This window comes from Coccinella septempunctata, chromosome 7 (assembly GCF_907165205.1).
Source record: "Coccinella septempunctata chromosome 7, icCocSept1.1, whole genome shotgun sequence".
NCBI classification, from domain to species: domain Eukaryota; kingdom Metazoa; phylum Arthropoda; class Insecta; order Coleoptera; family Coccinellidae; genus Coccinella; species Coccinella septempunctata.
This window is the reverse complement of record NC_058195.1, coordinates 15,565,305-15,582,113: the sequence shown is the minus strand read 5'-3', so window position 1 is coordinate 15,582,113 and position 16,809 is coordinate 15,565,305. Positions and strand designations below refer to the sequence as shown.

The following is a 16,809-nucleotide window of genomic DNA, read 5'->3' as shown; positions in this document are numbered from 1 at the left end:
TTTCCATTTTTCTTGTCAGAGTGACCTTGCCATTTTCTCCAGGTAATTTTTCCTATTCATCGTTAATGAATCCTACCTAGGATTGCATGATGGCCACACCTGTAACTAAAGGAGATTGTGTTGTGACCTATCTCTTTCATATCTACTCCGCCTCCTTTTTCCATAACTGTTCCACTATAAGCGGCGCTTTGGTATTAACTGAAAGGTCCAAGAGGAATCTGCATAAAAACAGATTTTTCTCCAGATATATGAGAGGGCATGCATTATTCAAAGAAGACTGCGACGTATCTCCAATCACTCCTTGTAAATTGAACTTATTCATAGAATGCTGAAAACTGGATTTTCTCAAGTTTAATTCTTATTCCAATCATAATCCACAATAATAGTACGAGGATGTATTGATATCTAGTTAGACAAGTTCCATGCATAAAAAAATATTGCGTTATCACAGCAACGAACAATAACTCATTAGAAGTGTCAGTGTGAAGTTAGAGGTCAAAAAAGTAAACCAGAGTTACGCAATAAATTAAAAGAAAGAATATGTCCACTGAAATTGTGAAAATCGAAAAATTGGAGTATCGAGCCATCATCAAGTAACTGTATTTAAAAGAGTCACGAGGTAAGCAGATTCACGAAGATATGCTTGCTTAATACCCTTGGTGATCAATGACCTTTGTATGTGACCGTGAAAAATTGGATTGCAAGCTTCAAAAGAGGTGAATTTTCCATTGAAGATGATAACCGATCGGAAAAGCCAGTTTCTGTGTCAGTCCCCGAAATATCGATGCAGTTCATGACATGATGTTATCAGACCGTCGAATTGGGCTAAAACGAATACCTGAAGCACTGAATATTTCATACGAACGCGTTCATCATATAGTTCACGTCAATTTGAATTTGGACATGAGAAAAATTGCTGCAAAATGGACCCCCAAATGTTTGAATGTTGACCAAAATCGTGAAAAGGTAGAAGCATCGCGTTCGATCTGTGCTCGATTTGAAAACGATGTAGACTTCTAAAACCGAATGGTAACCATAGATAAGACTTAGGGTAAATTTCTACGATCCAGATACAAAGCAACAATCGATGAAATGGTGACACTCTGGTTCTCTAAGACCTAAGAAGTTTCGTGTCCAAAAGTCTGCTGGAAAATTTCTTGCTTCAGTTTTTTGGGATTGTCAAGTAGTAATCATGTTTGATATTTTGGATAAGGGTAGAACAATAGCCGGAGATTACTATTCGGCACTACTGACCACTCTACGGGAAAAAATTAAAGAGAAAAGAAGCGGAAAGCTATCCAAAGGTGTTTTGTTTTTGCAGGACAACGCCCCTGCACCCAAATCTCATGTTGCCATGCAAAAAATTCGTGATTTAGGGTTTGAATTACTAGAACACTCCCCTTATTCACCAGATTTGTCTCCATCCGACTATCACCTCTTTCCTCACCTGAAAAAAAGTTTAAAAGGTCGTAAATCGACCGAAATCGGCACGAAAAGGCGAATCAGCCCGAGAAGGCAAATCAGCGAGTTTACTAGTTTTATACATAAATTTGTTATTTTAATCAACACAATCGCAGAACTTCCCTATCAATTTTTTATGTTACCATACCATCTAAAATTTTCTAACGCCAATCATATAATATATAATAAATAAATTTCGTATTTCTCATAAATTAACACAAATTTCTTCGAATTTCTAATACTAAAACCCATTTAACAAACTAAATAAAATATATTGGGGAAACTGGAACCATAACAAAATCCTCAAAATTAAAATATTTATTCCTTAAATTGAAGATTTTAGGAATAAACATTTGAAATTTTCAAAACTGAATTGTTTTTTACTGTATAAAACTGGATTCGGAACTTCAATAAAACTGAACTGCTATGGGATTATACAAAAAAATAATCATCAAATATTAGCCTAAGTAAGTTTTCTTTCTTGAACCTTATATATTTTCTCCATTTCTTTCTCTCCATCTCCTTCATAAATTTTTCTCACTTTTCTACAGATTTTTTGTATAATATTTCCCCATTTCTTGCTTCTTGTTTTTTCCATTGTAATTCTATTTGTTATTGTACCCTAAATTGATAATTTCTGACGTACAAGAATTTTTTTCGTTCCGCACTGATGTTTCATTTTGTTCTTCAACATTCCTCTTTATTTTATTTATTTCTACTGCTACTGCTTTCTAGAAATCTTGCTGGGCAATATCGAAAATTTCTCATCGAAAAATTCAAAGCTCACACATAATTCTGGCGTTTGAGCAATACAGTTGGAGTAACAGCTTGACATAAATTTCAAGAAAGTCATTTCTGACTGTATAATCTACGTATAATTATTTATCATAACAAGACAAGCTAACACAATTTCCATCTATTAGTTTGTAAAGTCTGTTCATCGCTGCTTTGGTTTTGTCAGAAAAATTTATTTTTAGTTCACACAAACGGTTTTACCGAAGGAAATGAATTTCGGAATATAGTTTTACAATTTATTTGATGAATATTTTTCGAACAAAAAATATCACCCATGTCTTCAAGTTATCTCATTATGACCATTAAGAACCATAAAAATACCAAAAATTCAAAGAACCCAACTCTTGAAACTTAGTTGGACGTTATCCAATGAATATTTGAACGTTTGTAAAATAAAAGTATTCTTCATATTTTCTCGTATAATGCGCCGTTTTCGAGTAATTTGATTTTCAAAAATTGGCACAACTCTGTTTGAAATATCCACAGATGTGTAGTGCCACAGATTTAGCTAGTTATTCTGAAGATAATTTTGTTTTTCCAAGGGTGGCAAAGCTTATTGTAAAAACCCAAAATGGCTATATTTTTTTATCAGGGCCGATTCGGAAAAAATGGTATAGGAAGAAAGTGTTTCTTTTGGCCTCAAGAATTTACTATTTAAATATTTATACGAGTCAAAGACTCACCTTGTATATAGTTTATTAACACCTTCATGTCAGACCTTTTTCTAGTGTGATCACTGTGATCCTTAGATATTGCACTTCTTTTTTTGAATAAATTCGGATAATCAGACACAGTGAGCCAAAGCCATTCCTCTGTTATCATGCAGAGGTATTATTTGTGTCTCTCGTCTTTTCAATCCTGCATGTTTTTTTCATCGATTTTCTTTTACGAGTCTTATGAGATCCTTTATTCTTTCGTGTGTCATCATGCGGATGTTTTTGTAGTGCTGTGGTTATTTTCATAAGCTCGTAGTATATTCGGCTCCTAATACCTAAGTGTTCTTCTCTTTCATCTCAGAGGTTTTGGGTTAGCAATTCTGCCAAATCCCTTTTGAATAATACTCGAAAAGAATATAAGGAACTAGTTTGCTTTGTATGTCGAAATTTCCTCATTCAAGGGGGAGTTATCTAAAATCTATTCGAAGTTTTTGAGATAATATAATAACATTTCTATGCTAACATAACTGTGACTAAAATGATGATAAACATAATGTTCTTTCATTATTCAGTTATTTTATAAAACATCCATTCGCATCCTGTACCATAAACATCCCCCATTATACCCTATAAAACCAAAGAACTCAAGTCACGTTTTTCTAGCTCAACAGAAGTAATGAGTCGAGATCCAAGATATTCCTGCAATTATTTCATGGCGTTGTTGAAGCCGCATCGTTTGCATCATACGATATAACTTGTTTATTTCTTCCAATTAGAAAGATATAAACCAACCAACATATTCAAATCGGAATAACAGTATCAAAAACAGTTTCTCAACTCGCACATAAATTATCCAGTTATCTGATAGCGATGAATGTGTTTAATCGTTAATTGGTCCCTACAATGAGCTAGTTTCCGGTTCGGCGACTAGGCGGACAAGGGTCTTTCCACTTCCGTCGTTCGGATTTGAATAATGTCCACCCCCATTTTCTTCTTGGGAAGTCTGATTCGATTCGGATTATCCGCATGACGAACAAGCTCGAGTTTCATGATACGGTTTATCTCTAGTTTTATGCTCTTTCGTTTGGATGGTTATCCTCGAATTTTTCTCAGCGAAATTTGGTCCAAATTGAAGTGATACCCTACAAGTCGTTAATAACGATTTGAAAGCAATAAATTCGTTCCCTTCTGGAAATCATTACGCAATCAAGTTTTATAGATTTTCAGTCAGTCCAAGAACTGTTCGTATTAAAGATTCAAAGGGCAGCGTTTCGACAAGTATTTCTGCTCTTCTCAGGCAGAAATTTAGCAGCAGTACCAATAAGTACCCCTTGACATTCCATTGTCGAACTGCCTGAATTATTTCATTGTGTCCAATCAGATTCCTTCATTTTCGAATGAGTTGATTTTTGTTAAATATTTTTTTACAACAAGGAATAGGAATTTGATGTTTGGTACGCATGTGAAAGAGTGTCGACATTGAAATTTTAATCCATAATAATGTCCCATTTGAAAAGTTCTTTTGACTGTCATGAAATCAATTGATTTATGAATAAATGTGACCGTTATTTTCGGCATTACTTTCAGACGTTAAATGAATTCCAAGCATATTTTTTAAACAAATATTTCGATATTTTTTCAACAAATATTTCTCGAGATATGGCAGGTTGAATAATGTCGAATTTTTTGTACTGATTGGTTCATGATTTTCAGCAAATAGATGAGTTGTGACAGCTTGTCTATTTTTCTAACAATATTTTGTTCGCAAATAGCTAGGAAATTTTGACATTCCAGACAAAATTTCTCAAAGAAAAAGTCAAGATTCCTCAACTGTTAGGAAATGTTCATTTCCTTAGTGTAAGAAAATGATATTACCTTCCAGTTGTTAGTGTTCTACGTAAATGATTGAAAACACGTTGTCTATAAGGAATTAATTTATATTATAATATTTTGAAAATGTCGATGCATTGCAGAATACATTTTGAAATCAGCTTGTTATATTCACAGTTAATTGACAGTTAGTAGAATTATTGAAAATTGGAGGAACATCATTAGAACTATGAGAAATATTTTGGACAGCATGCGAGGTAGTAGGGTTATTTTGTTGAATATTTTGTACTGTGAAAATTTTATTTTCCACCTCAATCTTATTGTTAAGAGATTCTCCGATATATCCTTCAGCAGCTTTTGATGATTTCCATCGCGCCATGCCTCTAAACTAGTTATGTCGGCACCAGAGTCAACCAATATTTTTGTAGAACACCGACGAAAGCAGAATTTTCTTTATCTGGAGCTTCCTGGATAAATTTTTCGATTTCTTTCTTCGTGAAAATCTTAAATTGCTTTGCCCTATAACCTTCAACTTTCCGTTTCAATAAAGAACGAAGTTTTGAATATGTAGAATATTGTGTTTAATTGCAAGGATTGACTTCAACATTCAAAAATTAGCCCACAATGTTGAAGATTTCATTTTCAAACAAAGGTCTAGGAAGTGTGCCATTACAACATTTTTCGAGAAAGAACTCGCGTTTTTACTCTTGCGATTGTCCATAAAACGTTTATTTGTATATTCGTACTTTTCTCTTGATTTCTTTGGCAATAATACTAATGGAGCAGTATTCACTGCCTCAACCAGCTTTGGAGGAGTCCCAGAAATGGAAAATTCATGACGACTTATCATTTTACACTTTTGTTTTCGAAAACAACAACAATTAAATTTAGGTATCTCATGCGTCAAGTTTGACAACATTAATACGTTTCCATAGTAATGCAACCAATTTAATTATACGAATTTAAAAGCACCATTTATTTATGAATAAGATAATTCGCGATTTTTTTCGAAAGTAATCAATATCTGTCGTGCAGTGAGGGTGAGCAGCTGGGCGTCAACCCTTGCATAACCTTGATTGTGCCCTTCACTAGGAGGAGGAAATTTAAAATTTCTCCTATTCTCTACAGCGAGTAGCAAGTCAATTCCACTCGTTGAAGAAGACAAATATCGGGGTATTACCCTGGATAAGAAGCTTCACTGGAACTCCTATGTGGATAAAATCATCCACAAAGTCAGACACTTCCTCTGGGCCTGTCAAAGGATATGCGGAAAAACTTGGAAAATAGCGCGAATCTAATCACGATGATTAGACCAAGAATAACCTACGCCTGCATCGACTGGTGCTCCTGCTCAGAACGCAAACAAACCCAAAATAAACTTTTGAGACTCCAGACAACGATTTCAACCGCATCCATGGAGATGCTATTAAACCCCCCTCCCCTTCACATTCTCGTCCAGGGAGAGGTAAGACTAGCAACTCACTAGCAACAACAAGACTAGCAAATTACCTAACCGTGAATTATCCTGATAAACTCATTTTCGTGCCCAATCGGCTCTTAGCTCAACTGCAGGCGGACGAGGTGATAGGCATGACAACAGACCAGATAATCACAAGAACCAGCACAGACGGAACCTTCAGTTCTCTGATTATAAGAAGAGACGAATGGATCCGTCACAAAGAACTCTATTTACAAGAACCTTGCATGGCGGAAATTTTCGCCATTAAGCTATGCGCCAACCAGTAGGTCAATAGGAATTTTAACTGATAGTCAAGCTGCCATCAAATCTCTCACAGCTGACAAATGACATTCAGCACAGGTTCTCGAATGCAGATCTAGCATCTCCAAATTGGGAAGTCACAACAGACTGCAATTTATTTGGGTACCCGGACAATCAGGCTTCAGAGGCAACGAGTTATCGGATGCTGCAGCCAGAGAAGGCGCAACCTCAGTGTTTTGGACCGGAACCAACTATAGGAATTTCTAATTCTTTAATCAGGGAACGAAACAACAGCTGAATAAGACTAAGGGTCCTAGAATATTGACGCAACCCTTCTGGACTTCGTCACTCGCAAGTGGCTCCCAGTCTTTATACCAACCAATGGCTAAGAATTTCTAGAAACAATTTGAGATCTATAATGGCGGTCTTCACAGGTCATTGCATTCTCAGAGCTCATTCACATAAACATCATCGTCAATGAATCACTCTGAAGGCACTGTCTAGAAGAGGACGTAGCGATTGAGCACATCTTCTGTGACTGCCCGGTGGCAGACAGGGTCAGACTTGGAGTCTCTAGCTCTCCCAAGGTGAATCTAGAGGAACTCAAGAATAACTCTCCCTCTAATATCATCTTCTTCCTAAGTATGATGTGACTGGATGGAGAAGTTTAGCTCTCTGAGTTGTTTGTTTGCCACAATAGACCGTTTTAGTCGCAGTGGCAGGTTTGGTAGGTCCCACCAACACGCTCAACAATCTGCATATGTATGTAGATCAGGAATTTTTCAACTGATGTGATATTCAAGTATTCGTACCTGTAGTCATATCAAATAGTGATTAAATTACTCGAGTCCAAAGAATGTATAGACCCAATAAATGGGTCTCACACCTCACCTCGGTACTTGTCACAACTTACCTTGGCATTAGGAGAGTTGTGACAAAGAAAGGAATTTCTATTTCTTCAGAAACCTTAATGATTTAATTAATTCTGAAGATTATTTCTGATAGAATTAGGATTAGGATTGGGCCACAATGACGAAATGCTTCTGGACTGAAATATGTTAGTTGAAGTAAGAACTACAAAAACTCTCCTCAGTCTCCGCTAATAGTATCGATGGACGGGTCACTAACTCTAATTATATTAATTTGAAAGTTTTTTTGTCCAGTTTTCATGACATTGACCGCATTCAATATGTGCTTGCAATAAAAAATTTTGAGGCATAAATTGTATCTAATCAATCTATTTTTTTCAGTTTCAGATTCCCTCTTCTCGTCCACCGGCTACACGTTCGGCGCGCCCACCCCACCGCCCGGCTCGCCATACTCCCCCATCCCCGTAACCCAGTTGGAGCTCCTCACCAAAGGGATCAACTCCAACATCATAATCCAGCAGGCGACCGACTACTCCCTGAGCCCCAAGAAGGTCCAGATTGTGGAGAGACGTTGTGACGAGAAATGTTGCAGCGTCAAGCAGAAGTCCTCCCTCTGTCATGATGACTTGTCGCCGACGATCAAGGGGAAGTTCTCGAACGGCAGCTCGGGGTGCTCCAGAACCAACCCCATCGAGTGGGGAAGCGTCAACGTCAAGAAGGAACCCGGGAATCCTTGCCAGGTGGCCGAGGTCACGACAAGCTTGTCGCCGGTGATCAAAGTTGAGGTGGCCTCCCCCACGCAGAGAAATGGAAGCGAAAAAGAGGCTAGTCCTATTGGTGGTGAGTTATCATTAGGTTCGACAGTGTGTTATCTGCCATAGTTGGTGGAAGGACGTATACCGTCTGTTCCGATATTCCTGAACAGTACTGTCAGTATTTCAGAGACAATGCCTATTGGCCCGGTCGTTCGAGTTGTATTGTTATTCGATTGCGGGCCAGTAAAACCAGCAATATCGGAACAGGCCCGAAGTACTCGATTCCCTGAGGTTTGATTTTGGCAGGGAAATGAATGATTCATTGAATTTCTCCGATAATTTATAGGTGCCTACAGATTACTCTCACGTGACGTGGAACCATGTCATAATATGCATGATTCAAAAATCGCAAAGTTTCAAATTATCTGACGAGACGTGGGACGTGCATTAGAACAATTTATACGCTCTTGCGCAAAATCGTATGTTAAGGTGCCTACAGATTATCTGACGTGACGTGGGCCCACGTCATAATGCGCATGATTCAGAAATATGACATAGGAATTTGCGCGGAAGCGTTCAAATTGATCTGATGTGACGTTGGTCGTGAATTCCTACGTCACGTCAGAACGCTTCCGCGCAAAATTCTATGTTAAATTTTTGAATCATGCGCAGTATGACGTGGGCCCACGTCAGGTCAGAGTAATCTTTAGGCACCTTCAGATTTTTGAATCATGCGCATTCTGACGTGGTCCCACGTCAAGTCAGAGTAATCTGTAGACATCTCAATTTATTAAGATTCATTTTCATGAAATATGGAGATCACAAAAACCCTTAAATATAGCATATATGTCTACTTGATTCTAATATGTAGGATACCCTTTTTCTTATTTGAATGAACCTCCTGAACGAAAAAATATTGCAGCAGAATATTTTTGCCGTTGACTGTATACCTCAAACATGACATATTGTTGAAATTGTCATATTGTAGTGACATAGACAACTGGGTATATCATTTGAAATTGCATTTAGGGTTTTTCCTGTACAAACGGACAGTTTTATATTTTATCTGAATAGACCGGGAGATTCGCCTGTGAGGGGAGATTCGTTTAAACCCTCAGAATCAACTATAAACTATGCGGATAGATTGATTATCAAAAAATCCTATAACTTTCATATAACATTCTTTTCTAACTGAGGGCCAAATACACCAAACGGTGATTAGCTCCCCTGATTGAACTCAGATTAAAATTCAAACAAACTGTTTTGAACATCGACATCTACTTTGTCAATGAAGTAAATTAAGGAGGGTAAAAAAACTAAGTACAAAACACAGAGACACTCAATTTTAACTGAAGTTAAGATGCGTAATCGAAATAAATTCTTTCTTTAACGTCAGTTACGACTAGTCTCGGTTCAAATCCTTGGTGAAATACCAATTTTTGGTTAGTTTATTAGGGAAAATGTGAATAATTGATTAATGTTTGATAAGATAGATTTTGAGGTTAGATCAGGTTCCGTTAGGTGGTGATAGGAAAAGAAAAAATTCTCACATTTCATTCAAATAACATCAGTATTGATTAGATAAACTTAAGAAACAGGCGTTACATGTTTTTGAAATAAGTAATAAATTTGAATGATTTCGGCAATCCACGAAAACAAGACTAGACTCATGTATCCTATCTGGATTGTAATTGTTCTAAAAAATGTTTTACTCTACTTCCTTTTGTTGAATTATGTATATATGTATTTCGTGAAACTTTTCAGGGTTTTCAAGAATTTACGCAGGATCAAATCGTTTATTTCATTTTTTTAATTGATTTTGTTTCAGAGATTGGGAGTGAAAACCCTAAAATGTTTCAGGAAATGCAGAATCCTCACAGAATGAATTTTAATCGATATCTGAATTATCATGTATTCAGGCAACGCTTTATTTATTCAAGACATAGTTTGTAAAGTCACCTGAACAGGTTATGGCTTTAACGAATCAATTTTTTGTGAATTGCTATTATAAAAGTAGAAATTTTTGCAAAATATGTATTTGGTGTTCTTCAAGGTGAATTTCTCCCTAGTGAAGATCAGAAAACTAATAATCTAATATGAGATGGGTAGACGTTTCTACTCTCAAGAAAAGTCTCGGTCAAAACCGCTGCATCCGACATTATCCTTATCCAACATGTCGACTTCAAAATCAAAAATGTGGAAAATCGCTCGGACCCTTCAATTTCTTATTCGAGGGTGAACAACTTTTCCGCCTAACTTCAACCCACTAACGGGGTTGAGTACAACCTCAACCTCTTAAACTTGAATAGCGATGAGAGGTGTTGCGATAACTGATTCTGAAGATCGTATCGAGTATTATCTGACCCAAAATTTTCACTTCAAAATATCCATCGATAATGAAAAAACAGCGAAAATAGTTAAAGAGGTAATGTGGAATTTATCTCGAGAATATTATTCGTATTAGACACATTCTTGGACACATTTCAAAGGTATTTAGTAGTAATATGTAATATCCCAAAAAGTAGACGGACCATGTTTTTGATTGACCTAAGTTTATCGTGAACTTTAAAGAATGTTACAAGTGTGTCAAAGCGATCGTAAATTTGTAGTAGAATCAAATTGGTGTATTCCGTAGAAGAAAGGGTGGAAATATGTAATAAAATGATTTTTTAGAAGTAACTACTGTGCGCGAACAACAGCGGCTTTCTTTAACGAACGACATCTTGGAAAAAACATATCGGCTGCTTACGTTATGCCACTGGTTGCCAAATTTAATGCTACTGGTCAGTCGGAAACAAAAAGAAGGTGCATAAAAGAGACGAAGAGAGGGACGTTGCTGTCTTAGGTCATGTAGCAATGGATCCGACCTTAAGTACTAGGAAATTAATTGTGTCCGAGGTATCTGGTGTTTCACGCGCAACAGTCATCAGAATCCTTGAACAACATAATTTATATCCTTATAAGATACGATTCGTTCAGGAACTGAATCAGGATCCCGATCGCCGACTCCAGTTGGGTGAAATGACACAGTTAAGGGGTTGGAAAGTGCGGAAAAGTTGTTCCCCCTCGAATCAGAAACTGATTTCCTACATTTTCCTGTTGAAGCCGGAAAATCAAGGTGTTGAATTTTCAGTGGACCACACTGTATAGTGTATAATATATATGTACTAAAATCCGTCAGTTTTTGAACTGACTAGTCAGTTAGTAAACTGACGATCGTTTTCTAAAACGCTATTGAAATACAGATCTTTTTACAATCGACATGAGATTTTCAGTCAGTTTGTAATCTGCGAACAACACATCGGACTGATTGTCAAATCATTAAATGACTTGGAGTGAGTGGTGCATTGAACTGTTATATTGGCATTACCAGCTACTGAACTTCATTATCCTAGACACAGGAAGAATGAAGGAAAAAGTATAACTAAACTTAGTTTTTTCATATTTTATTATCGGAAAACAACGAAAGGAGGAAATGAATGCAACATTAACATATTTCTTATATTGAATTCAATAACTATTACGAGAACTATTACTTCTAGCAGCAAGAACGGTCGAATGGCACCTTCAATTGCATTTATGATATACCTTGAAACCTCTTTATGATTCACTGATGACTGACATCATATCTCATATCGAACCTAATATTGATTATGTTTCTTACCAGAATAATAATTCTCGATAGGAAATATCTTTGTATAATACTTTTTCCAACTCTTCCATTTGATAGAGATACTGAGCAGTCGTAATCTACAAAATTACACTTTCAATTTAAAAAACTGAAAACTGTATAAGAGTCAGGTGAAACGGTTAAAAGGATGTAGAATATAGATATGACAATCCGTCTGATATTTTGTGAGGCGGTTTACAAACTGACCGTTTTACAAAACGATCTGTATCTTGAAATCGATTTAGAAAACGTCCGCCGGTTTACAAAATGACTTGTCAGTTTGCAAACTGACGGATTTCAGTATCCGACTTCGACAGTGCGACATATACAGGGTGATTCATAACTATTGGGACATAGGCTGAGGGCAGATTGTTTGGACCAAAATATGGCGATAGGACCAAATATACCTCAATAAAATAGTGCTGTGGAAAAAGATAGAGGGCGTTAAGTTGAATTGTTTTTTCGTTTCTTGCTAATAATTTCACTCTATATTTTTTCATCCGCTTTTAAAAAAAACACAATTGAACAGTTCAGAGCATCGGAAGGGGATTTGAAGTAACGATTTATTTATTTTATTTATTTAGTTCGACGATAAAGCATAATTAAAAACAATGTAACATAAAAAGAATAAACTTAAATTAAATGTTCTACGTGGCCTCCTCCGACTTCTATGCCTTTTCCAATTCTTTTAATAAAGGACTTTGGAACTTCGAAGAAAATATCATTCTGTCATCTTATGAAAAATTCAAATTCAACGCCCTCCATCTTTTTCCACAGCAATATTTTATTGAGGTATATTTGGTCCTATCGCCATATTTTGGTCCAAACAATCTGCCCTTAGCCTATGTCCCAATAGTTATGAATCACCCTGTATAAAGCAAGCGAAAATATTTCGCATAAATATTGTACCAGCTTTATGCCAAGCTGCATATTTTCCATAGCACTCGATAACGGTTAAGTCTTCTGGAAAGAAATTTATCTATCCTCGGTTGAAATGAACAGGTGGATCACTCATGCCACACTAATAACTCGAAAAAAAAACCTATAACCCATCCATCGTCAGAATCAATCATCCAGCGAGAAACCCCGGTATCATCGATCTCCCTCGAATTACCCCAACTTTGTATCCGCCCCCGGGGGATGAGAATGAAGTGTGATATTTTTTATCAATCGCAGGTAACATCCCTGTTGGGATAGCTGTAGCCAGGCAGCGGTTTCAGCAGCCGGAGCTGATCAACTCACCCTCCCTCCCCCCAGCGGGCCTGCTCACCACCGTGAACGCCGCCGCGGGTCAGATTAAGGAAATTGCGAGGCTGTCAGAAATCGGTGAGTGAAATATCGCCTATGAGGGCTAAAAGCTGCTGTGCGTGCGATTATATTAGGCTGGCTTCCGTCGCACCGGCTACGGGGTTTTTAATTTCATCGCTTTTTATGGGCGTTCAAGGTTACGTGACGTTCTTGAATTGTCGATGTAGCCATAACAGCCCCCCACCTCCTCAGCCTTCTGTAATTCAAAAGCGTCGACAAAAGTTTTTCGCGAAGGGGGTCTAAAAATTTGTTGTTCAAATTTTGTCCATATTATAAAGGACTTGTTATAGTCTGCTTTCATTATTTCAATGAATTTTTTCATTTTGAATTCAAATTTAATAGAAGAAACGAATCCACAACTGTATTCTCTTAGCATCAATATTTTCTTTTTTCACCTTCTAATATCTACCAATAAAATCTTCAAGTTTCATTCTATAAAACCTATATTTGCTAATTCACTCTTCAAATCTCCATAAGCATTTCAATTATTTCGTATTATTTACAATATTCAATCAATTCTCTTCAATTCTTTCCAATTCAATCCCTCCCCGTTCAAATATTTCATTTCGCTTTCATCATTTAATTATTTTCTACTTATTAAAATAGATGTGTCAAAACCAAAACCTCCTTTTTATCTATGATATACACACATTGATTCTTTTTCTATTATTTACTTACAATAATCATCCTTCAACAAACTTAACTAAACATAACGCAATTATTCTTTCAGCAGAGAAACATCTTCTCTTCATAAGCCTGAAAAGCCTGAAAAAATAATAATTAAACTAAAATTACTTTTATTGAATTTTAAAGTGAAATGGACAACCAATACCTACAAAAAGTATTAAATCTTTATAAATGAAAATGGAGCCCTCTGTTTTTCGTTATCATGGCAAGACGTAAGAACAGCTGAACTGAATTTTTTTTTAATCTTCCTCATACTTTGTAGAAATATCAAGTGGAAGAAAAAACCGATAAAGTTTCTTGGTGAACTGGAAAAATCCAGAAAACTAAAATTAAGTGTATTTGTGGGTAGTCTACCCTCAAGTGATCGACACTTTCTACCGGTTGGCAGTTGACAAATGAAATTAATGAACTAGATGATCTGAATATTGATTGAGGTTCTAACCAATATTACTGATAACTCCCAATTTGAATGTGTTGAGTTTCAATTTGGTTTTAATTAATATTAGTTTGAATTTGTTTATTCTTCGTTTGATTTTGATAAATCTCAATTCAAAGATTAACAAAAGGTACCTATAGTTAGTAATAAATGAAAATAAATAAAGTTTGAAATATAGTGAATAAAATAAATATTGGATATGAATTTATAGTAATACGATTACTGATTTTTTGCTGATATATTTTTGATATAATATTATCGAATAGCAATTTATTTTCTCACCCTTTTTTTCAACTCACGCTTTCCATAATTTTTATCAAGATAATGATCGTCCTAATAGGACACCCACGAGCGGTTCCAGTGGTTGGGCCTTAGGGGCCATGCCCCCCTCACCATTGAGAACTTCAGATACATTTTTGAATATTTAATTCTTTTGGAATATGTATCACATTTCGAAAAATTCTGAAAAATATGGGGTCTTTTAAACAATCGACAAGACCAAACAGTTGCACCCAGCAATAAAAATGAGTTTCAAAGTAGTTTTCTTTCAAACATATAGCTCATTTAACAATCAAAACAAAAGATATACCTATTTTATATCAACAAACATCTTACACAATTTCAAATATAAAATTTTGGCGTCTCCCCAAAAGAGCTCCTGGAACCGCCATTAGGGACACCCTGTATAATCAATTACCGTTTCACAGTGAGATGGTTCGATATAATTCTCACTGTCCCTTTACAATGCTATGATGACAATTTTTTTTTGAATCCACAGATTCAAATAGATCTGTTTGATTATCACAAACCGTTCTTGTTTAGTTTTAATTGTATACGTAACCCTCATTTCAACGGTGTTCAATTATACTCTACATTCGAATGATTATTTCTCTGGTGGCGTAGGCATTATTTATACGTCCGTTATGAGCTTTAATTAACGAACAAAAAGTTTCTCGACAACGACAGTTAATTGTAGCTTCGTTAACAACTCGAGACCATTATTCAGTTTGTTATAAACCACGCGAAATGTGCATAATGCGAAAATTCGAGGTTAGGAAATGAACACACAATGGGTAATTCAATCTTTTTTTGGAGTCCCCTGATCATAACAACTCCAAGATGGATTCTCTAAGAAATCCTGACTTGTGCGATTAATCTATTTAGCACCTCAGGAATTCTGAAAGATCAGCCCCGGGTTTCATAAAGCTTGATCGGACAATCAACGCTTGATTAACGAATAGACGTCAATTTGTTCTCAATCAATTCTCTATAAGGGAATATTCCTTCTGACGAACATGATGTATTTTTTATGAAATATCTTTGAAACGTCACATTGTGAAATAACCATTTCAACCGATTCCCAAAAAAAAATTATTTCAAGTACTTAAAAATGAAAATTAAAAATGGGTATTTGAAATTTTAAGCGTGTCGTTTCTATTGCACATGTTGGCAACATCCACAGATAATTTATTATCAACGCAACAAATGCACTATCTTGATGAGATAGATAAAGATGGCTGTCTATGGAGTCTGCGACGAACGAGGAGGGTCGTAAAATTTTATGGGATTTTTATGGCCGGTTGCTGTTGACGCTCACCAGTGAATACGCGCCTTATGATGGCTGTAAATCAACAGCTGTTATTTTATAAAAAAAAAACCATTGTTCATTTTATTTGCTAGTAGGCGCTGTTGCCAAATCGTAAACTAGAAACGAAGCGATTTAAATTTTAAAACCTCATATTTGAAGAATGATTTCGAATAGTTCCCGCGGTGCATTTGAAAAATTCATGAATGAAATTCATAATTATTCAGTTTAAACTTGCATATGCTGTGATAACCCAAATAGAGGAGAATTCTCCATTCCGTAATGATCATTCAGAATATCATTCCCGCATCAAATTATGATGTTCATACGTCCATTCACTTATCCTCAATTGCTACTTCTTCAACATATTCAGAAATGAAAAAAAGTTTCAGTGATTTCGTTTTAGAAATCGAGGGATTGTCTAATCGTTGATCGGATAATCAAAGTTTCATGAAACCCGCGGTCAATCTTTTAAAACATGCCTGTGATTTACGGCACTATTTCGAGCACTAAAGATTAACGTCCAGTTTCATAATCGAATCGAAAGTCACTTTAAGCTTAAAGCTTTCTTTAGTGTCATTTTTAGTAGGGTTAAAGGATGCTTTAAAAATTAAAGCGACTTTAGGTTCGATTATGAAACCGGCCGTTAGTCGCAAAAACTATAGTCTCAATTATATGAAGAACAGAACACTATCGCAGCGTGTAATTATTTTTCTTCACTTTCGCTGGTGCTACGAGTGGAAATTCGAGATAGGTCGGAAACGACAAACACGCTGGTAACTCTTTCACACGCTAATCTGATTTTGCAACACCATCATTATCGTACTATCCTAGGATATGAATAATTGTTTGACTTCGAGCGTTAAAAAGGGGTGTGTCGGTATCTGGAATCTGACAGGTAAAATTGAGTAACGTTATATTGTAACTGCAAAAAATTCGTGTTGGAGGATGTAAATCCTCGAGAGTTCCGTTCCGAACGGTACTTTGAAAGATCAGGCAGAAAAGCGTTCCGCAGACTGATATTACGGAATCTTATA

The 16,809-nt window shown here is 36.1% G+C and overlaps 1 protein-coding gene across 3 annotated transcripts in view; it reads left to right on the top strand.

The window, feature by feature from the left end:
* LOC123318087 (protein winged eye) overlaps positions 1-16,809 on the top strand; it is a 101,367-nt gene that overhangs the window by 54,948 nt on the left and 29,610 nt on the right. For 2 of the 3 annotated variants that reach the window (XM_044904784.1, XM_044904783.1), the window contains exons 4-5: positions 7,713-8,171; positions 12,933-13,082. In XM_044904784.1, the coding sequence (XP_044760719.1) occupies positions 7,713-8,171; positions 12,933-13,082 (609 nt within the window). The remainder of the gene's footprint in view (positions 1-7,712; positions 8,172-12,932; positions 13,083-16,809) is intronic. The other variant, XM_044904785.1, reaches the window with a different exon arrangement.